General features: G+C 44.3%; 2 protein-coding genes across 4 annotated transcripts; one reads left to right on the forward strand and one right to left on the reverse strand.

The window, feature by feature from the left end:
* The first annotated feature begins 565 nt into the window (after positions 1–565).
* LOC122411002 (collagen alpha-5(IV) chain-like) lies at positions 566–14,879 on the forward strand. 3 transcript variants are annotated; one of them, XM_043419515.1, is made up of 5 exons: positions 566–836; positions 5,472–5,592; positions 5,690–6,058; positions 6,181–13,352; positions 13,825–13,960. In XM_043419515.1, the coding sequence occupies exons 1-5, from the start codon at positions 801–803 to the stop codon at positions 13,828–13,830; spliced, it is 7,704 nt and encodes a 2,567-aa protein (XP_043275450.1). In that variant the 5' UTR covers positions 566–800; the 3' UTR covers positions 13,831–13,960. The 3 variants fall into 3 exon arrangements, with proteins under 3 accessions (XP_043275450.1, XP_043275448.1, XP_043275449.1); XM_043419513.1 differs by having other exon boundaries at positions 6,181–14,879; XM_043419514.1 differs by having other exon boundaries at positions 6,211–14,879.
* Positions 14,880–15,617: 738 nt separating this feature from the next.
* On the reverse strand, positions 15,618–19,283 carry LOC122411003 (keratin-associated protein 19-2-like). Its single transcript, XM_043419516.1, has 4 exons — positions 19,141–19,283; positions 17,554–17,692; positions 16,345–16,537; positions 15,618–16,061 (listed from the first exon to the last, which is right to left on the reverse strand). Exons 1-4 carry the CDS (start codon positions 19,156–19,158, stop codon positions 15,761–15,763), a joined length of 651 nt encoding a protein of 216 aa, XP_043275451.1. The 5' UTR covers positions 19,159–19,283; the 3' UTR covers positions 15,618–15,760.
* Between the last annotated feature and the right edge of the window lie 3,612 nt (positions 19,284–22,895).

A 22,895-nucleotide genomic window follows, 5' to 3' on the forward strand; every position in this document is an offset into this window, starting at 1 on the left:
CATTTGGAATTACGATTTGATAGTGTAGTGCGTGAGAACGTAGCACGCGCCAAAAATCGATGCTGTGAATGTTGATTTTTTTTTATGGTTTCGTTTCCTAACGTAAAAAGATTCGAAGTAAAAAACGGTGCTGAAAGTTTCAGCGGGAAGGGATAGACGTTGACAACTATTGGATCCAAACTTCTCGTTTGTTGTGATGCTGCACTGATGAACTGTCATAAGCGTGTAGTCTTTTTTCAAAGGGAATGAGAAAATATAAAAGAGTTTCGTGAATATGAGACAAAAAGACGAAACAGTTGGAAATATATAAATGCCCATACAAGTACAGCATATGTGCCGGTGGGCATGAAGCGAAAGAGGTATCAGGTAAGAGTGAATAAGAAAAAAACGAGTACGCAAACCAGAGGAGGGATAAAGGCAGAAGATCGAGAAGAGATGAGACGATGGGTACCAAGAGAGATGGTCGGTTGGGTTTGCGGATCGTGTGTTGGTCCTCCTTGGTGACCCCCACCCTGTATATAAGCCTCAAACGTTCAACTGCATCTTCAGTCTTGATTTTGAACGCCACACGTTGCGTCGCTATAGATCGTGGATACGAAACCGATCATCGAATTCATGTGGAGCGATTTTCAGTTACTCCTTTCTCATTAAACTCAAAACATATTTTCATCGTTTTCCCTTAGCCTTATTTTTGCTACGTACGATTATTTACCGTGGGCGAGTTTTTTTTTCATAAAATGAGTTGGTAAACGGCAAAGAGGATAAGAAGAGGCAAATCGCGGCCACTCGATTTCGCGAGGATGTACAGCTGCGGAGGGATCGTGGCCTGTGCCCTGGTACGTTTGGGGTTCGACCCGTCATACGTAATTTTTGTTCAGTTTTTTTTTCATATGTTCAATCTCGAATTTAGAAAAGCGCACTATCAAATACTTTCTGTCGATTCAACAAGTCCCGTATAATGTACTTGTGGAACGGCAAAAGTTTTCATACACGACACTAAAAAAATACGAATTTTTCACTTAGTTTGGTGGACGGATATCAATTTAAATCGTTTTAGAATGCATTCGTGATACTTGTCACACCGATTGGTTGAGGGCTCACAGCGATTTTCGATATGCACGTATAAATTACGAAAATACTGATCATTATTTTGGAAACAAAACCACTATTATGATTGATAAATTCGCTTAAGTTGTATTTGTAAGTACTGAGATAGCTGACTGGATTTGCAGAAAAATGAAAATTCAGTGAAAAGGATGAATCAGAACAAATTTTTTGAGTGAAGGATTTTTAACTTGAATGTGATGAACACGAAATTGTTTTCATCATATTCGAACGCCTGCACGGATACATCGATTGTGTTTCGGTGCTGGAGCGAAATCGAAAGCGTATTTTAAAAATAGAATCCATTTGTCATTTTGTCAAACGTTACGTGGGTATTGTGAAAGGTCAAAGTGTGTTCGAAGCATTCGTACGCTTAACCGGACAATGATCGTCGCTTTTCGTTTATTTTGTGAGCATGAAAGACTTCGGAGATTGTCAGTGATATTCACAATTATACAATTTTCATAACACGAGATCTATATCGAAACGTTTTGCAGAAGGAGATAGAGACATATCAGTGGTAGAATCAGTTACTTAGATACGTGTGTTTATTTAGTCGATCGGATTTACTTTTTTATTAGCTTTACCAATTGAGCAGAGTGCCTGCTCGTAATACGCCATTCATTGCTTTCGTTTACGTGATCGTCTATTTCTTTTTTCTGTCTCTTTTACTACTCTTTCATGTCGAGACCATTCATAGTATCGTCGAAAGGGTACAGTGACTGGAGGTGACTGAACTACATTTGATTCATAAATTCCTTTCGTAAAGCATATGAATGTCAATGACAATCGCATCAATCGGGAACACTAGTTCAAGTAAATAGTTATTGAGATACTTTTTTTTCTTGAGAATGGCGAAACGATAACCTCTGTAATAGGCACTTCTAGCCTTGTTAGCATGCCAATTGCTACGATTAATTCGAATGGCACTTTGCAAATTAACCATAAATTAAGTTATAAGAGCATTCCCAATGAAAGCTTAGCCAATTTCCGATGGAAATCAGATTAGCTTTCGTAACATACACGAGATCTTGGATCTTCGGAGTTTACAATGAAATCTCATTGAACATTAGCGCAGGAACCATCGTGCTGTGCAATAGCTTGTTATTTAACAAATTGTATGCTATGTGTACATGCATCTTACACACACGCACATACATATCTCATTAGACATGATGCAGTATCGAGAATCTCAAGAAAATAGATTGACAACTACCGGTTTAAGATAGAGGCCGATCCTCGGTCGACAATCTCTCGACGTGATCAGCTCGAGAGTTCTTATCTGTTGGTACAATCCGATTGTAAAAGCTGGGTATTGTATAAATCTTTCTCGGTGGTTCCTGCCAGACTATCCCAGTATTCTCAGTTTGTAACCGCGTTCAATAGCGATACGACTGACCGAGAGATCAGTACACCCGAGATGCAGAGTCCAGCGCGTGGATACGGCTAGTTAAATAACGAAGCTTAGCTAATTTGTTCCGGTGGGTAGTCAGTAATGAATCGTGGGCTTATATGTACAGGTAAATTCCTATTGCGCAGACTCCGCTTCTGTTGAATCTAGCATGAGTTCTTTCGGTTCGAAATTCGTGTTAAAATCCACAGGGTTGGATTGTTTGATTATCGGTTGATCACGCACAAAGCTTCATACACGTTTTCGCATGTTTTACCTTCATCCATGCAGATCTCGTACGTTGATTATCACTTATCGATTAATAATATAAAAGTATGTCACGGGAACGAAATTGTTTCGAGACAGAATTAATTCTACGATAAAACTATCTTTGGGGCACACGAGCACATAGCTCACCACTGCTGGATGGCCTGAGGCCACCGCGAAAGACCGAGACGTATTTAGCCTCTCCAGGATATATGCTGTCATCCTGAGAATGTCTTTAACGTGTTACTCATTCTTACTTGCTTACTCCGTATACCGGGTGTCTCAGAAGCGATAGCCGTCGGATTAAAATTCTGCCCTGATTTTCATTCCGATTGAAATAGTTCTGTTTTAAACTTCTCCTTCTTGCCAGAAATTAAGAAATGTGAAGGGGTGATTGAAAAAGACCAATTCGCAAAAATTCGTGGGACCAATCTCGGATAACGAATAATTTCGAACAAAAAGACTCAATATTAGTGCCTCCATTCTTCGGGAGCTCTAAGAAAACGCGCCGACGCTTGATGACCTCTTGAGAAAGTTAAGAGCAGAGCGCTCGCATACAATTCGAAATGAAATGTGCACATGAATGGACGAAGAGTTAGTAAAACGTAGGCTTACGAATGAATAATTAATTTTTGCATCGATTATCAATATTGGCGATCGAGCACCCGGAGATAGGTCTATTGATATGCAAGCACACTTGCACCGGCGATGAGCAAATAAAAAGTTGAGACGCCCGTAGTGTGTTATGAAAATAAATTTGGTCTCAATCTCGCTCCCTCGCAAACAGTCAATATCTATATATACTGCATGCACTTTTCTCCATCGCCGCTCACCGACAGCGCTGCATAATTTGACGGATGAATTCTTCAGACGGCCGTTCTGTTATGCACGTCACTGCTCATTGACAAGGTCGTCGTTCACACGCGACGATCATCGAAATTTCGTATCATCAACTGTATAGGAGATATATTAATATAGTCTAACGAATAGCCTATAAAATAAAGAGAAGTGAGTAAATTGCTTCTCATCAAATTTCGAATGACTTTTCGTTTCGTAGTCCTTAAATTATTATGCAGTTCTATAAAAATTACTGTGACAGGTGAAAGTGCTAAAAGTTTAATAACCGCAACCACAAAGTGGAATTCATAATATGGCAATCAAATTCGATGATTGATTGAGCCTGACCTTTGTGTAGACATAAAATGTTTGATCGCTTGATATGTTCGTCTGCTGCATGTATTTGGTATACATCGATGCCTATTACTTCAAGAGTGATATATCAACAGTTTATCTTGAATTATTACGTGGCACAAGCTACGTTTTAGAACATTCAGTCGGCGTTACATTTGGGAAGATATAGTGATTCATATGATTTCGAATAATAAATTTATTGCTAGTTTCTTATCGAATATATAAATTACGAGTCTGCTAGGGATTTCTAAGTGACATAAATACAATCGACATTTCAGCTAATATATTATACAAGACAGAAAGTAACAAAATAAAATTACAAGGCTAGAAAAAAAACTGATTTTTCTTGTTCTTGTAATTAGACTAAAGTGAGAAATGATGCTTTGATACATAGTTCATAAACTCCAATGAATTTATATAGAAAATCGATGCAATAATTCACAGTCTCAGATGGTGATTGATTATGACAATTAACGATTTAACATGTCTTTAGTGTTCGCTTGTATTGCTAACGTGGATATCCTCACATAAATGCTGATGATTTATTCGGTTCCTTACGAATACCAGACAGGCTCAATATGTCAGGCAAGATATATTGTCTGAAGGTAGAAAACTGTAAGACATACTGTAGTAAGATGCAGACATACCCAAGATATCATATATTCTCCTCAAACGATATATACGTGATGGTGAGACAATTCATTTTACTTGTCGAAGCTATGGTAACAGACAAGAGACATCCAAAAGCAATAAGTTTTATTCGATCTTGATGACTATGGAACAATGATGAAAAATGTTTGATAAATAAGTAATGAAAAGTATAGTTGTATAAAATAACCCGTGGTCAGGCCATGACTAAACTTCACAGACAGTTCGAGGTTAATTTTTATCGCATTCCAACTTGGGAAATTCTAGTTATGATACTCTAGAAACTCTTGAAGTGAACACATGTCTTATGAAATAGCATGAAACGTGTAAAGCATGCTATAGTCGATATCGTTATCCACAAATTCCAAGTAAAAGTCGGTGGAGATATAATAGCGTATAACGCCTTCATCAGTGGGTGGTTGGGAGAAACATTGGAACTAACTGTGTGTTAACTATAGTGGTCTCTTGTACATCACAAAGTCACCGTGTGGACGCGGAATAGGGACCCCGCATCCCTTCATGAATCGTTTTGAATGTGATAATATGTGTTATTTTAGCGTTGATTTCTATGATTGTGCGCATAGAATAGATTATCGTGATCTCACTAAAATAACTTCCATCTTGCTCAAAGGTTGCGAGTAATATTTTTTTATAGAAATATTCTTCTCATTGGATCACGACTACTTGCTTATTTTTCTTAAAAAAAAAAACGTCATTAAATTTTCGAACCAATAGTGGACACATAAACTGTAGCGAAAATGAACTGTATAGAAAATTTATTTATTATACTCCTAGTCATACATGTAAAGCATACAGAAATTGTCGACCTACAATGTCCACGGTAAAAAAATTTTCTGACATTTGTTTGTAGGTGCTTGCAGCAACTGCTTTACAAGCTATACAGGCACAAACAGTCGATGGCGGACGAGAACTGATTCTTGATATTAGCGACGATCAGAAATCACAGTACCTAAGTCAAGACTTCGGTTCAAGTGAGTTCAGACACCTTTGATATGGATATTTCATGAATTTCAAGCTTGACCGCGCTTTCAAATACATATAAAATGTCAATATTTTTCTTGAGTATAGATACGTATGACTATGGATACGAAGTACAACCGAATGGACAGTTCCACCATGAGGTCCATGGGCCAGATGGGGTTACCTACGGATGTTATGGTTACGTTGATCCCTTGGGAAATCTAATGGCCACATTTTATTTGAGTGATGGGTGGGGTTATCGAGTAGTCCATCCAGGAGATAAGGTGGAAATATTTCTACACGAGCATGAAATCCATGAGGATGATCATGAACAAAGCAGTGGAACAGCCGGCGAGCATGAACACGATCATCATGGAATTCTGACAGCATGGCGAGATTTACATTTTCCCCCTGATTGTGGTCAATTTGAAAGTACTGTTGTAAACCCGGCGATATCCGGAGTCGCTACATCTGAACGTGAGTAGAACGATATTTTTTTATTTAATAACGTTCCCGTTTTGACAGACATAGTGGTATTACAAATATGATAGACCTGTCATAGGCTGGGTGGAAAAACTATAGCAGTATAAACAATACAGGTAATGTGAACACATATCTCGAACTCACAGAACCCGGGGGCAGCACATCAAATGAAACAGAACATCCAAAACCGACTGATAATAATCCAAGTATAGCTGGGACCCCAGAAACGACGGGGAGCTCATCTCTTAGTGACTTCGAGAAACCGGATCGTCCTGATCGACCGGGGAGTGTGGGGAAACCAGGTCATCTGGGAACACCTGGAAAACCGGGACATTCAGAAGGGCCGGGAACGCTTCCCCAACCAGTATACCCTGGAATATCGACTCAACCAGACTATCCAGAAGGGAACGAACCTCCAGGAAGTCTTTCGACACCAGATAGTCCTGGAAAACCATCCAGACCGGGACATCTAGGAAGACCACCAAAACCGGGTCACACAGTGAAACCTCCAAAGCATGGTCATTTAGGAAGACCACCAAAAGAAAGACCTCATAAACCGAGTCATTCAGGTAGGCCACCGAAACCCGGCCATGCCGAGAGACCACCTAGACCGGGCCATGGAGAGAAACCTCATCATTCAGGACATCCTGGAAAACCTCCAAAACCTGGTCACACACATAAGCCTCCTAAACCAGAACATTCAGATCGTCCTCCGAAGCCAGAAAATACAGGTACACCGGTGCAGCCGATTAGTCCAGGATATCCGGGTCAGCCAGGTTATCCAGGTACTCCAGCTCGACCAGGCTATCCAAGCACTTCTGCACAGCCGGGTTATCCAGGAAATCCAGTTCAACCAGGTTATCCAGGCAGTTCAGGACAGCCAGGTTATCCTGGAATGCCAGCACAACCAGGATATCCGGGCACACCAGCACAGCCAGGCAAACCAGGAACTCCGGCTCAACCAGGTTATCCAGGCAGTCCGGGACAGCCAGGTTATCCTGGTGTGCCAGCACAGCCGGGCTACCCAGGAACACCGGTACAGCCAGGTACACCAGGGATACCTGGATACCCAGGAACTCCAGCTCAACCAGGTTACCCAGGAACTCAAACTCAACCAGGTTATCCGGGAACTCCAGTTCAATCGGGTTATCCAGGCAGTCCAGGACAGCCGAGCTACCCAGGAACACCTACACAACCAGGATATCCGGGTACACCAGCACAGCCAGGTAGTCCGGGGTCACCTGGCTATCCTGGATACCCAGGCACATCAGCTCAACCTGGCTACCCAGGAACACCGGCGCACCCAGGATATCCTGGAACTCCAGGTCAGCCAGGTACACCAGGGACAACTGGCTACCCTGGATACCCAGGCACACCAGCTCAACCTGGCTACCCGGGAACACCGGCGCATCCAGCATATCCTTCAACCCCAGGTCAACCAGGAAAACCGGGAACTCCGGGTCAACCAGGCAAACCCGGAACTCCAGCTCAGCCGGGTGCTCCGGGGACACCTGGCTATCCCGGATATCCAGGCACACCAGCTCAACCTGGCTACCCAGGAACACCGGCACACCCAGGATACCCAGGCACCCCAGCTCAACCAGGATATCCAGGAAACCCAGCCCAACCAGGTGAACCCGGAACTCCCCCTCAGCCGGGTACACCAGGGACACCTGGCTACCCAGGAACTCCAGGTCAGCCTGGTACACCAGGGACACCAGCTCAACCTAGCTACCCAGGAACACCGGCACACCCAGGATACCCAGGCACTCCAGCGCAACCAGGATATCCAGGATTCCCAGCCCAACCAGGCAAACCCGGAATTCCAGCTCAGCCGGGTACACCAGGAACGCCAGCTCAACCTGGATACCCAGGAATACCGGCGCACCCAGGATATCCTGAAACTCCAGGTCGACCAGGCAAACCCGGAACTCCGGGCCAGCCAGGCATACCAGGATCTCCAGGTCACCCAGGTACACCAGGGACGGCTGGCTACCCTGGATACCCAGGCACCCCACCTCAACCTGGCTACCCAGGAACACCGGCTCAACCAGGAAAACCAGGAACCCCAGTCGAACCAGGCAAACCAGGAACTCCAGCTCAGCCGGGTACTCCGGGGACACCTGGCTACCCAGGAATACCGGCGCACCCAGGATATCCTGGAACTTCGGGCCAGCCAGGCAAACCCGGAACTCCCGGTCAGCCAGGTACACCAGGAACACCAGCTCAACCTGGCTACCCAGGAACACCGGCACACCCAGGATACCCAGGCACTCCAGCTCAACCAGGATATCCAGAAAACCCAGCCCAACCAGGTAAACCCGGAACTCCAGCTCAGCCGGGTACACCAGGGACACCTGGCTACCCAGGAACTCCAGGTCAGCCAGGTACACCAGGAGCATCAGCTCAACCTGGCTACCCAGGAACACCGGCACACCCAGGATACCCAGGCACTCCAGCTCAACCAGGATATCCAGGATTCCCAGCCCAACCAGGCAAACCCGGAACTCCAGCTCAACCAGGAAAACCGGGAACTCCAGGCCAGCCAGGCAAACCAGGATCTCCAAGTCAGCCAGGTACACCAGGGACACCTGGCTACCCAGGATACCCAGGAACTCCAGCTCAACCTGGCTACCCAGGAACACCGGCCCACCCAGGATATCCTGGAACTCCAGGTCAAGCAGGAAAACCAGGAACTCCGGGCCAACCAGGCAAACCCGGAACTCCAGCTCAGCCGGGTACTCCGGGGACACCTGGCTATCCGGGATACCCAGGCACACCAGCTCAACCTGGCTACCCAGGAACACCGGCCCACCCAGGAAATCCTGGAACTCCAGGTCAAGCAGGAAAACCAGGAACTCCGGGCCAACCAGGCAAACCCGGAACTCCAGGTCAGCCAGGTACACCAGGGACACCTGGCTACCCTGGATACCCAGGCACTCCAGCTCAACCAGGATATCCAGGATTCCCAGCCCAACCAGGCAAACCCGGAACTCCAGCTCAACCAGGATATCCCGGATTCCCAGCCCAACCAGGCAAACCCGGAACTCCAGCTCAACCAGGATATCCAGGATTCCCAGCCCAACCAGGCAAACCCGGAACTCCAGCTCAACCAGGAAAACCGGGAACTCCGGGCCAGCCAGGCAAACCCGGAACTCCAGCTCAACCAGGAATACCGGGAACTCCGGGCCAGCCAGGCAAACCAGGATCTCCAAGTCAGCCAGGTACACCAGGGACACCTGGCTACCCAGGATACCCAGGAACTACAGCTCAGCCGGGTACTCCGGGGACACCTGGCCATCCGGGATACCCAGGCACACCAGCTCAACCTGGCTACCCAGGGACACCGGCCCACCCAGGATATCCTGGAACTCCAGGTCAAGGAGGAAAACCAGGAACTCCGGGCCAACCAGGCAAACCCGGAACTCCAGGTCTGCCGGGTACTCCAGGGACACCTGGCTATCCTGGATACCCAGGCACACCAGTTCAACCTGGCTACCCAGGCACACCGGCCCACCCAGGATATCCTGGAACTTCGGGCCAGCCTGACGAACCCGGAACTCCAGGTCAGCCAGGTACGCCAGGGACACCTGGCTACCCTGGATACCCAGGAACACCAGCTGAACCAGGAAAACCAGGATTCCCAGCCCAACCAGGCAAACCCGGAACTCCAGCTCAACCAGGGAAACCGGGAACTCCGGGCCAGCCAGGCAAACCAGGATCTCCAAGTCAGCCAGGTACACCAGGGACACCTGGCTACCCAGGATACCCAGGAACTCCAGCTCAGCCGGGTACTCCGGGGACACCTGGCCATCCGGGATACCCAGGCACACCAGTTCAACCTGGCTACCCAGGAACACCGGCGCACCCAGGATATCCTGGAACTCCAGGTCAACCAGGCTACCCAGGCACACCAGCTCAACCCGGCTACCCAGGAACACCGGCCCGCCCAGGATATCCTGGAACTCCAGGTCAAGCAGGAAAACCAGGAACTCCGGGCCAGCCAGGCAAACCCGGAACTCCAGGTCTGCCGGATACTCCGGGGACACCTGGCTACCCAGGATACCCAGGAACTCCAGCTCAGCCGGGTACTCCGGGGACACCTGGCCATCCGGGATACCCAGGCACACCAGTTCAACCTGGCTACCCAGGAACACCAGCGCACCCAGGATATCCTGGAACTCCAAGTCAACCAGGAAAACCAGGAACTTCGGGCCAGCCAGGCAAACCCGGAACTCCAGGTCAGCCAGGTATACCAGGGACACCTGGCTATCCTGGATACCCAGGCACTCCAGGTCAACCAGGAAACCCAGGATCTCCAGGTCAGCCAGGTACACCAGGGACACCTGGCTACCCTGGATACCCAGGAACACCAGCTGAACCAGGAAAACCAGGATTCCCAGCCCAACCAGGCAAACCCGGAACTCCAGCTCAACCAGGGAAACCGGGAACTCCGGGCCAGCCAGGCAAACCAGGATCTCCAAGTCAGCCAGGTACACCAGGGACACCTGGCTACCCAGGATACCCAGGAACTCCAGCTCAGCCGGGTACTCCGGGGACACCTGGCCATCCGGGATACCCAGGCACACCAGTTCAACCTGGCTACCCAGGAACACCGGCCCACCCAGGATATCCTGGAACTCCAGGTCAAGCAGGAAAACCAGGAACTCCGGGCCAACCAGGCAAACCCGGAACTCCAGGTCTGCCGGGTACTCCGGGGACACCTGGCTATCCTGGATACCCAGGCACACCAGTTCAACCTGGCTACCCAGGCACACCGGCCTACCCAGGATATCCTGGAACTTCGGGCCAGCCTGACGAACCCGGAACTCCAGGTCAGCCAGGTACACCAGGGACACCTGGCTACCCCGGATACCCAGGAACACCAGCTGAACCAGGAAAACCAGGAACCCCAGCCCAACCAAGCAAACCAGGAACTCCAGCTCAGCCGGGTACTCCGGGGACACCTGGCTATCCGGGATACCCAGGCACACCAGCTCAACCTGGCTACCCAGGAACACCGGCCCACCCAGGATATCCTGGAACTCCAGGTCAAGCAGGAAAACCAGGAACTCCGGGCCAACCAGGCAAACCCGGAACTCCAGGTCAGCCAGGTACACCAGGGACACCTGGCTATCCTGGATACCCAGGCACTCCAGGTCAACCAGGAAAACCAGGAACTCCAGCTCAGCCGGGTGCTCCGGGGACACCTGGTTATCCTGGATACCCAGGCACACCAGTTCAACCTGGCTACCCAGGAACACCGGCGCACCCAGGATATCCTGGAACTCCAGGTCAACCAGGCTACCCAGGCACACCAGCTCAACCCGGCTACCCAGGAACACCGGCCCGCCCAGGATATCCTGGAACTCCAGGTCAAGCAGGAAAACCAGGAACTTCGGGCCAGCCAGGCAAACCCGGAACTCCAGCTCAGCCAGGTATACCAGGGACACCTGGCTATCCTGGATACCCAGGCACTCCAAGTCAACCAGAAAACCCAGGATCTCCAGGTCAGCCAGGTACACCAGGGACACCTGACTACCCAGGATACCCAGGAACACCAGCTCAACCAGGAAAACCAGGAACCCCAGCTCAACCAAGCAAACCAGGAACTCCAGCTCAGCCGGGTACTCCGGGGACACCTGGCTATCCTGGATACCCAGGCATACCAGTTCAACCTGGCTACCCAGGAACACCAGCGCACCCAGGATATCCTGGAACTCCAAGTCAACCAGGAAAACCAGGAACTTCGGGCCAGCCAGGCAAACCCGGAACTCCAGGTCAGCCAGGTATACCAGGGACACCTGGCTATCCTGGATACCCAGGCACTCCAGGTCAACCAGGAAACCCAGGATCTCCAGGTCAGCCAGGTACACCAGGGACACCTGACTACCCAGGATACCCAGGAACACCAGCTCAACCAGGAAAACCAGGAACCCCAGCTCAACCAAGCAAACCAGGAACTCCAGCTCAGCCGGGTACTCCGGGGACACCTGGCTATCCTGGATACCCAGGCACACCAGTTCAACCTGGCTACCCAGGATCACCGGCGCACCCAGGATATCCTGCAACTCCAGGTCAACCAGGAAAACCAGGAACTCCGGGCCAGCCAGGCAAACCAGGATCTCCAGGTCAGCCAGGTACACCAGGAACACCTGGTTATCCTGGATATCCGGGCACTCCAGGTCAACCAGGAAAACCAGGATCTCCAGGTCAGCCAGGTACACCAGGGACACCTGGCTACCCAGGATACCCAGGAACACCAGCTCAACCAGGAAAACCAGGAACCCCAGCTCAACCAAGCAAACCAGGAACTCCAGCTCAGCCGGGTACTCCGGGGACACCTGGCTATCCTGGATACCCAGGCACACCAGTTCAACCTGGCTACCCAGGAACACCGGCGCACCCAGGATATCCTGGAACTCCAGGTCAACCAGGCTACCCAGGCAAACCAGCTCAACCTGGCTACCCAGGAACACCGGCCCGCCCAGGATATCCTGGAACTCCAGGTCAAGCAGGAAAACCAGGAACTCCGGGCCAGCCAGGCAAACCCGGAACTCCAGGTCTGCCGGGTACTCCGGGGACACCTGGCTATCCTGGATACCCAGGCACACCAGTTCAACCTAGCTACCCAGGAATACCGGCGCACCCAGGATATCCTGGAACTCCAGGTCAACCAGGCTACCCAGGAACGCCAGCACAACCAGGCTATCCAGGCACTCCGGAACAACCTGGATATCCTGGAACCCCGGGTCACCCCGGATATCCAGGAACCCCAGGGCATCCTGACAAACCAGGCAAGCCCGATCAGCCGGGACATCCGGGAGCTCCAGGTTACCCCGGGTACCCAGGGGTACCAGCCAGGCCTTGTCCCGCTAATCCATGTTCCGTTAATAAGCCCGGGTCCGGAAACACTTCATATCCCGGAGCTCCCGACGGCCCTCCTGGAGGGACTGGCCCCACTGGCATTTATCCTGGTTACCCTGGTGCACCTGAAGGACCCGAAGGACCGACAGGTCCCATTGGTGGAATAGGACCTGTTGGTGGTGTCGGCGGTGTTGGCGGAGTAGGAGGAGTCGGGGGCGTCGGACCAGATGGCCCTGACGGCCCGTGGCCTACCGGCTCACCCGGACCCGACGGCCCTTGGCCTGGTGATCCCGGTTACGTACCTCCCCATAATTCGGCACGTCGACGACCATCCGATGATCAAATCGGAAATCATCATAATGGACCTAAATTCCCGGTCGTCCCATTACCTCGGTCTCAGTCGGTGGATTCAAATGAAAATGTTGGTTTTACACGAAATTATAACGATTATGATACTATAAATGAATTCATAGATCGCGACGTTCATAGCCATGCTGTAGTAGATTCCACTAAAAATATTTTCACGACCACTCTAGACAGATTTGATATTCTTAACAAAAATACAATACAAAATCACGATGATCAGGAAATCAACTACAATTTTCCTGAACGAATCAATGGGTCAGAAAATACATTAAAACAAAAGAAAGAAAAATCGGGACGAACGGGAGAGATCGGGACTCCGAACGGGGTCATTGTTACTAGTTTTGTCAATAATAATGCAATAAGCAGTTCTCATAACATAAGAAAAAGTAGCGAAAATATTTTCTCAAATGTTAACACTCTTTCACAAAATGATTATGCAAATATCAAAACCAAGCATAAATTGATGATTGATTCTAACGTTTCTATGGAATCTGGACCGCAGCACTCAATTTCTTTTCCAATTACAGATATAAAACACCGAGTTGACCCTAACGGTCTAGGTACTCGTTCGGAATCCTATCCAGAAAAATCGATATCACACTCAAAAGTAAAAGATCTGCCACCAGCCTCAAATCTTGGATTCACGGCCATCGGTGTTCATCCACCTGGTCCCATCAATATTAAGCCTATATCGCTTCCTGTCGGTCCGGATCCACTAACATGTCCTTGCGTTCTAGTGGAAAGCAACAACAAAACTAAGACCCAAACTAGTTTGCTACAAAATTCTGTTGTCAGTGGTCAGCTCGGATTTATTCCCATTATTTTTGTGCCATACTGCCCCGGTGAAAAATTGCACAGTGAAAACATGATGAAAACCATGTTCCCTTTGGCTACACCTGTCCCCTATCCGTGCAGTATTTGTAGCCAACATGAAGCTCCTACTCGAAATCAACTTGCCGACATTTATCACCTGAATAGTCAGATTAAACAAGTTTTAGGAAATGCCAATCTTGGATTTCTAAATATTTCGGAACGCTGAAATATGAATGAATATTCGAGTTACAAAAAGATTTTGAATATTACATGAGTAGAGCTTCAAGTTTGTGTTTCTTTCAAAATCGCGTTCAGCCATCGTGAAATGCAGACATTTCAACCGTTGATATCATAATATGAAGGAAAAAACGAAAAACTATGCCCCCAGCGTGATCTCAAGAAAACTGATCCACCAGCTGCTGGCTAGCTAACGGTGGTCGAGGTACGGAATGGCCTAATATCGGTGTTATCTGACATTATTTATGTATATATTTCAATGTTAATTCTCAAAAGACTTAACGGTATTATTTATCTTCTCATACCAGAGCTTTGGTCCGCGATCAGTCACTCAGGGCGAATTTTCAATTTCTTTACGTTCAATCATGGCTCTTAGAAATTGAGAACGCACCGTTTCAATTCAGACCAACTTAAGGAGGGTGGCTACGTTCGTCAAATTGATAAGAAATTGATCAAATTTGGTGATAATGTTCTTCAACATCAAGTGCGAAGACACAATTTTTTTCAAAATTTTCTTCTGCTTAGTCATCGAGTAATTACGGATTAAAGCAGATTTCTTATGCCCGGAATGTATACCTATATATATGGAAACGCTATGCTTATACACTTGAACTTTAGTGATCAATTACTCGATAACTGTACAGAAGAAAAATCTTAAAAAATTTGTACTGTCAAATTTGGCCCTAAAGAATATGTTCACCAAATTTTATTAAATTCTTATCATTTTGAAATTTTTAATGTATTTAACGTGGTTTAGCATGGCAACATTGTATCGTCGGTAGCCACCCTCCTTAATGTCAAATATCTTCATAGGAATTTATAGGTATATTCGTACTCTAATAATTATTAGCATCATCTTTCCATGCATCATCAAACTTCATAACTAGACGTTTACGTTCATATATTGTATTGTCGTCAGTTACGAGCCATAAAATACGTAATGAACCACATGTATTTTAAGATTGTACATATAAAAGACTTAAAAAATACATACAATACTTGTTAACATGTGTCATCTATTGATCTATTTACCTCCTGAAGTATCCCCTTGACCGTAAATTATATCCTTACATAAAGCGATATTTAAAAAATATATATAAAAATCAGTGTCGCTTAAATTTTTTCCTAACCAATGTAACAAGGTAAATAAGGTCGAGCTTGACCTTATGACATTTGATGTGCTGATGGTTTGAGTAATAATTCTGAGTTCTGCATATAAAACCGTGTGAGAAAGGTATTCACATGTATTTTATCATAAAACAGGAAAGTCTCAAATTCACATATTTATTTATTCTTTTTAAAAAACGTTATAGTAAATATGCTTGAAAGTATTAGTGTTCAAAACTATCAAGCATTCGTCAAATACTCAACTGACAGTAAAAATATGACATTGCAGATTGCAGCAATTCGGATTTAAGAATAGCCCCGGTAACCCGATGGATAGCCTGGGTAACCGCTCGAGGAACCATATGTACTTCCACGATAGCCATACGGATAGGATGAAGCCCCATAACCTGAAGCTCCGTAACCTCCGTATCCACTACCCGAGATTCCGCCATAACCGGTTCCAACGTACCCGCCATATCCCCCGTAACCATCAAGGCTGTTCCAGCGATTGTATCCTCGACCACCGAGTCCCGCGTAACCATCCTCATAACCCCCATAACCTACACCTACGGAGCCACCGTAACCTCCATTTCCGTAATAACCCCACCTATGACGAAAAAATAAGCATGAATCAGAAGAGCTGTAATAATCATATTGCCATGGTCAGAAATATATTTGTTGACCTACTTCGAATCATTGAATTATCAAGTAACTGTGTATACTGCAAAAAGTTCAACAACCTTTAAAAATTTGTCTTTTGTCATATTTTACGACAGTAAAAATGTTTAACAGCATCAAAAAATATTAAAAAACGTTTTTTAAAAAATTATATACCCTCACTAACAGAGTAATAATTTTGTTTTTGTACGCAAAAAAAATTGAATTTTTACCCAGTATGACCACCACCGAGGATCCCACCATAGCCGCTACCACTTTGATAACCTCGATATATGCTGTTTGCACCATTGCCATGGTTGTAGTAACCATTGCCAGTTGGGCCATACAGAGAGTTTCCTCCGATAACGGGATAATTTCCGCCATAGCCTCCACTACCATAGCCATACTCTCTACCAATGAAGAATGCTGCAATTGAAAAAATTCAGTTTAATAGTGAGAGTTTTAGAAGTTCTATTGAACGAAAGTAGCGCACTACCAATCAATAGAACTCCATGGAATTAAATCGTATCACAAAGATTCGCCGGCTCAGGAAATCATCAAAATTCTATCCAGAAGTTAAATTGAAACCTTTTGTACATAGCGAAGCCAGTCAACCGAACGTTCAATAAAGAAAAAAACGTGATAGAAGATTCTCGACATGATCGGCACTCTTTTTATTTCGATACGGCAACGTAGAATAATGGAAAAGTTCATGATGGAAATTAAATTACGAGCGCTCACTACGTATACCATATATTTATGTATGCTCGCTGTCAAAGTAGACACATATTTCCGCACGCACAAGCAATCATGTGGAAAAATCCTATCGCAATGTATACATGAGTCAGTCCAAATGACATTACACATGGAAAACCGCAAGGTCATGTGTACTCCAGAAACATTTAAAACTGGAATAATTATAATTCATTGATTATATTCGATCTACGAGTCTAAGAAATATGCAAATATAGGAGGTCAGTATCTATGACTAATAACAGCATCTTTGCTGAGACTTAAACATATATGTAACAATTTTGTTATACAACGCCGTGTGCATTTGCTCGTGCAATGGTATCGAGGAGGATACCATCGTGGTAAAGTCGGGTGGGGCAGTAAGTGTGTCACTAGGTGTGTTCACACGCTGTTTAGAAATTGAACGATCTTCTTTGTCGTTCATTTTTTTCTTTACCCGTATTACGGTATAATCAAGCGTTTGTAGGAAGTTCGTCAATAACGAAATATTATTAAGTCTTCTTTTGTTCTCATGGTAGACAGTATGAGTCACTCATTTTACTTCTTCTTATTCGCTAGCGTGAAACCGACGTGAATAGACTAAGTTTCTCATACTTAATAAAAATAGACAAATGTTTTTATTTACATTTCGATAAAGATTGACGAATGGGTCCTATAAAGCTCATTAATGCAATCGAAAAATTACTTACTTCGATCACTTGCAGCTCCTTCTAGATCTTTACCATCGGAGACTGGTTTCCCCGCGGCTGTTGAAGTCAATTTTGATAGTTGTTCGGTCCCCTCAACAGCGCCATTGATCACTGCTATTAGAGCAGTAATAACCGTGACCTAAAATCATTTGGGCCCAAAACAAATATCCAAGATTATTCAACTAGACATTTAAATATTCCACAACTAAAAAACCGCCATTTTTTCAGTCTTTGTACATTATTTACGTTCCTTCTAAATAATAAAAAACATAAACACGGTCTGATTCTTCTTTTCGGTCAAATTCAAAATTTAAAGGGTTTTGTCATTAACACAACTAAAAAATTCGTGAACATCTTTCGTTCGTCTACACCTGTTGATTGCTAGTCATATAATATTACTGTTAATTGTACGTTTCATCTCTATACTTATTGCTGGCTCCTTCAATCCTTGTATTATAACAGCTGTGGCCGAGTGATGTATCTACGCTCGAAACTGTTTCGTGCATTGATCTTATACCTAATGGACATGGTGTCTCGATACCCATACTTAGTTTTGTTTAATCCTAAACAGAGTCCAATTCAACAAGCCTAGGAATATTGTATATCAGGCTCCACTATGATGAGGTGCAACATTTCAAAACTGATGAAATAATAATAAAAGTGCTCACGGCCAATCTTTTAGAGCATGGATAAAGCTTCTGACAACACTTCTCCACAATTGGCAGTTTAATTGTACAAACGGTTGAATGCAATGGATAATGAGAATTATTCTTTTACGGGGACCCTCGAGCGAATTATCTCAAAGTTTGGTTTATTCCACTCTCAAAGCTACGCTGCTGAGACTATGAAGAAAGTGTTTGAAAGTCCAAAAGGAAATTTTATGCTTCTCAAAATTTAGGCTGTGAGCTTTTACTTTATTTTCAACCGATCTAGCAATAAAATTATTATACCAATTAAAAAAGGCATTTCTTTTAACTTTAATACTAAGCATCTCATCTCTCATCAGAAAGAAGTTTACTCAAACGACATGCGGTGACTTCTTGGTTCGGATTTTGACACTATATTCAGGTTCAGAAGCACGGATGCTTGTAATGATACACACTATTCATAAAAACGAATACAGCGATGTTAAATGCCCACATTACTCTACACTCGGCTTATTTAACAACTGATAAATGAGGCTTATTCAGCATAAGAGAATTGTCGGCTGTCACTGTCACTTCATTCCCGGTTTCGTTTAAAAGGAATATAAAATGTTATCCTAATAATCATGAGGCTCTACAAACTTCGAATGTATTCTTAATGCTCCAATCAATACTTTTGCATTTTTTGACGTAGCGTACCAGAGTCTTCATCTATTTTGTGAATTCTTTCTCCCCAAAACAGTAATTATTGGCTCCAAGAAGCGAATGCTCCTGATATTATAATCAGGACCATTCTTAGTATCTCAATTATTATATTCGATAACCGCACCCATTTGAAAAAAATCCCATCCCAGTCAACCGCAGTTTTAGACGAGAGGCACATCTACAAAAACCGTATTCTCACTATTTCACTATTTTTCAAAACCAGTTCGTAAAAACTTACCAATAAATAGTTTCTCATGTTGTTAATAGATTAACGTGAGATTCTGGTTGAAACGAAGCAGTGTTTTGCGGTATGTGGTTCTGTCGAACGTGCAACTAAAGTACTGCGAAGAGTAACGTCTCTGTAATCCCCATATATATATAAGTATTCTTTGCTGCCCCTCCTAGTTTACGAGCATGTCAACAGTCATCAGGGAAGTCACCGTATTTGAGTTACGCCCGATGTTTCAGACTTCGAGACTTTAAGACTCCTGTGATTACACCGTGAGTGTGAGAGCGCGTTGACAAGGTCGTTTCGTCGAGACTCGCTACTTGGACGATTTCCACATCTCAAGACACACCCATCTACGAAACTTTAACTTTCAATACTAGCTATCTCCAGTTTGTTCGGATAAAAATATGAACATTTCAGGAAACCAATGTTTATTCACGTTCGTGACACGCAATGGTGCGTATTGCGACGTATCATGAAACTCATAATAACACGGTACTTGAATTATCAGTAAAAGTAATGCTCGATTATCTGGATTTCAATTTTCTAAGCTTCTTAGCTGAAGGATCGTTGATGGTCCATGGCTCGTCGTCAAATTATTGATTAATTTATCGAAACGTTGAAACCAAATTTGTCGAGCTGTCTCAGACACATTTCAACTTGTGAATCTTCCGTGACTATAATGAACTCATAAAGTGTATAACAACAGTAGTGACAAGGCCAGTGGTCGGACAATCAGCATTGAAAAACTTTTGTCCACGTGTGTGTGTACAACGAAATTTATTTCAAGTATTCCAAGGAATTTGCCTGGTGCACGGTCAAGAAAAATTTTCGCACGCAGGTGACAATTATTCGATCGCCGTGATGCGTGACATTTGCCCGACCATTCATGGTCTTGACTCTAATCCTGGGAGTCAGTTTTTCTCCTCCGAACGCTTGTGTAAACAATGGACGTAGAGTTTGTTCCCATAATGTAGCTCAATGTTGCATCGAATCCCTGACGATTCACGTAAATGAAGGAACACTCGAGAGTTCTTGCCTCAAATATTCACTCGTTGAGTACAACAGCTCATCATGGTGGTTGTGTAATACATTCTTATCGGAAGTAAACTGAAAATTCAACACTTTTCTAAATCCCTTTCGCTCGAGTAAACTCTGCCAAGGACATCTTAGCTCGATGCGTTTCGATGGCAGGAAACTTGATCCATTTCTTGCTTTCTGATTGTGTTTTGGTCCAATTCAATTTTTCTCACTTTTCCCGTTACGGTAAGATCCTACTACATTGATCGTATTGACACAAGGTGTGTCCGGAACAATGACGTAATGTGTTGAAGGAGAACGAGCGCATGCATGATGACAATCATCTTGGTCAGCCGCGTTGTTTTTTCACTTTATTAATAATATATCTGTGCGGTTCTGGAAATACCAGTATTTATTTTTCATCTCATAAGCATAGGATGTGGACGACGCACTTGTTCATAAAGGTAATGCTGAAGTACACTGAATTTCCTTAAGTAGGTCAAGCTGGTTCCTCTGATTGTGTGGTCCTAAACAACTTGGTGAGTTCCACTTTACACATTCATTCCTGCGAAGAAATAAATACCTTCGTCATTCGTCTCAGAACCGGATTTCCCTATGGGTAATCTTACTTTTAAATGCTATTATGTGTGTGGTACGAAAATCGAATAACAATTATGTCAGAATTTACAACGAACTGCAACGATTTTTATTCGAATCGGCAAATGTGGGATTAAATTGTCTGGGGCATGAGAACAAGTTGAATTGTAAGTACCAATAGATTGATATTTCATCGAGAGTCTTTACAAAAGCGAAAATAATTCAATGTTGTGCAATTCATTTTATAAAAAATCTTCCTTAAACGCTGCAGTAAAACTTTTTAATACTGTGACACTTTTTAAATGATCCCATTATACAAAAAGCCTCGTTTCCTTGACGCCGCTCTGTTGGTATTCTGTTTTTTCTATCACAGTGACAGGGCCACGCCGTTATTCAATAATCTTGTTAATTATAGTCGGCAAACAGGTGATCCAGATCTTGCCCACGACAATGGGAGAGGTTCACGAACTTATTTTCTTCTACCCTCCCTGTCCGAGCTTTAAGTTCATTAAGAGGAGCGTGAAAATAAAATTCACAAGGCTGAAGCGCAAGAGAAAGAGAAGAAAAAATAGAAGGTTCTTACTTTATTACTTTCTGAATTACGGACTATGAGACGTAAAAAATTTGCTTGATGAAAAAAATCGTTACGCGTTCGTCGCTCCTCCTTGCTTTTTATGTCGGTAATCGAACTGATTCTTCCGCTCTTTACTTAGCCATTAGTCCACTGCAATAAAAAAAGTACGAATAGTAACACTATTTAATTACTTTCAGTACCTGTATTGGCTGAGATTCCTCAGAGCGAGTTGCCAATGAAACATCCTCCCATTCAGCTAAACTTAAAATATTTTTTCTACAATTCTTTTTGGCACTGGAGAAAAGCGATAACTTGCCTCGTACCTTATACTAGAAATATTGTGAAAAAACGTACATTTTCTTAAATCTGTCAACATTCTACCCTTCGACTAATTAATATAAAATAATCCCAATTGTACTTGATCCGATGTTGATTCTGAAACGAAATTTAGTTTTTCTGAATTCCTGTAGCTGTTGATAAATCCGAGTACATAGCCGGCTGCACCTGCCAGATTTTTTCACAGTACAACTTCAGCTCCTCGAGTAAATGTGATTCTGGAGTACAGTGAAAAAGAGTATACGAACTACGCGAGAAATCAGGAATCCGTAGAACACGGAGAAAAAAATGTTAAAAAAATCTCGTATAATTTCCCTCTCGAGCTACGATGTAATTACTGTCTCGTTGTCATTTAATTTTTTACGCTAACAAATTTCCTGAAAACTCAATTTATAACGAGAGAAGGGACTCTCCAAAAAAATAATAAATTACTCGAGTTGCTGAAGGTAAATTACGAGAGATTTCAACAATTGGGCATTGGGACTTTTTTCTGGAGCTGCATCAACTTCATGAGTCTATCCACGGGGTGGAATCTATTTTTGTCATTTGAATCTATGCTTTAATTTCTGTAAGTGATGATGTTTGAAAAAAATTTCGAAAAATGTATTTTGTACGATTTTATTAAACTTTAATGATTTCACCCATTTTAGTCCAACGAATTATGACTTCGTGGATACCCAGTGTATAATAGAAGAGCTTTTGGATACCAGTCGGATATTACGTAACATTCCTCAGCCGTCCGAAGAATGAAAAAAATGAGTGTGCTATTCACCTACGTATATCTTGCCATTTCGTTATGAAATTTGTCTGGCAATTCACAGATGTCTACGAATTTTGGAGAAAAGTAGAAAGTTTTTAAAATAGTCAATAATAAACGGTTCCATTGATACTTCATCCTTTGCTTCTGCTTTACAATTGCAGTGAAAAATGAAGTAATATTTTTTCCATGTATCAGAAATAGTAAATAAAAATCAGTAGTATTACAAAACAACACAAAAGCGTCCAAAAAAATCACATGATCACATAAAGAGAATAAATATTTCTATAAACTGCATAATTTTGCTTTTGAATAATTTTTGTCGTGTATCGATATCAGAATTCAACGCGTGGCATATTTTAAATTTCTCTATAAATGTTTGTTATTTGGTGAACCTACTAAACCCGAATTTGACCTGCTCGCAATTAGTTTAACCATCCTCTGGCCTCTTCCTGACGCCGACTGACGCTAGCATCAATC

This window comes from Venturia canescens, chromosome 5 (genome assembly GCF_019457755.1).
Source record: "Venturia canescens isolate UGA chromosome 5, ASM1945775v1, whole genome shotgun sequence".
NCBI classification, from domain to species: Eukaryota; Metazoa; Arthropoda; class Insecta; order Hymenoptera; family Ichneumonidae; genus Venturia; species Venturia canescens.

What these genes read in the sequence shown, in the direction of transcription:
- LOC122411003 (XM_043419516.1), bottom strand. An exon ending in AGGAGCTGCAAGTGATCGAA is followed by an intron (nt 16,538 to 17,553) that starts GTAAGTAATTTT and finishes TTTCAATTGCAG; the next exon opens with CATTCTTCATTGGTAGAGAG. An exon ending in CTCGGTGGTGGTCATACTGG is followed by an intron (nt 16,062 to 16,344) that starts GTAAAAATTCAA and finishes TTTTCGTCATAG; the next exon opens with GTGGGGTTATTACGGAAATG.
- LOC122411002 (XM_043419513.1), top strand. Translation starts at nt 801, where the DNA reads ATGTACAGCTGCGGAGGGATCGTGGCCTGTGCCCTG. An exon ending in AAGTCAAGACTTCGGTTCAA is followed by an intron (nt 5,593 to 5,689) that starts GTGAGTTCAGAC and finishes TCTTGAGTATAG; the next exon opens with ATACGTATGACTATGGATAC. An exon ending in CGGAGTCGCTACATCTGAAC is followed by an intron (nt 6,059 to 6,180) that starts GTGAGTAGAACG and finishes TAAACAATACAG; the next exon opens with GTAATGTGAACACATATCTC.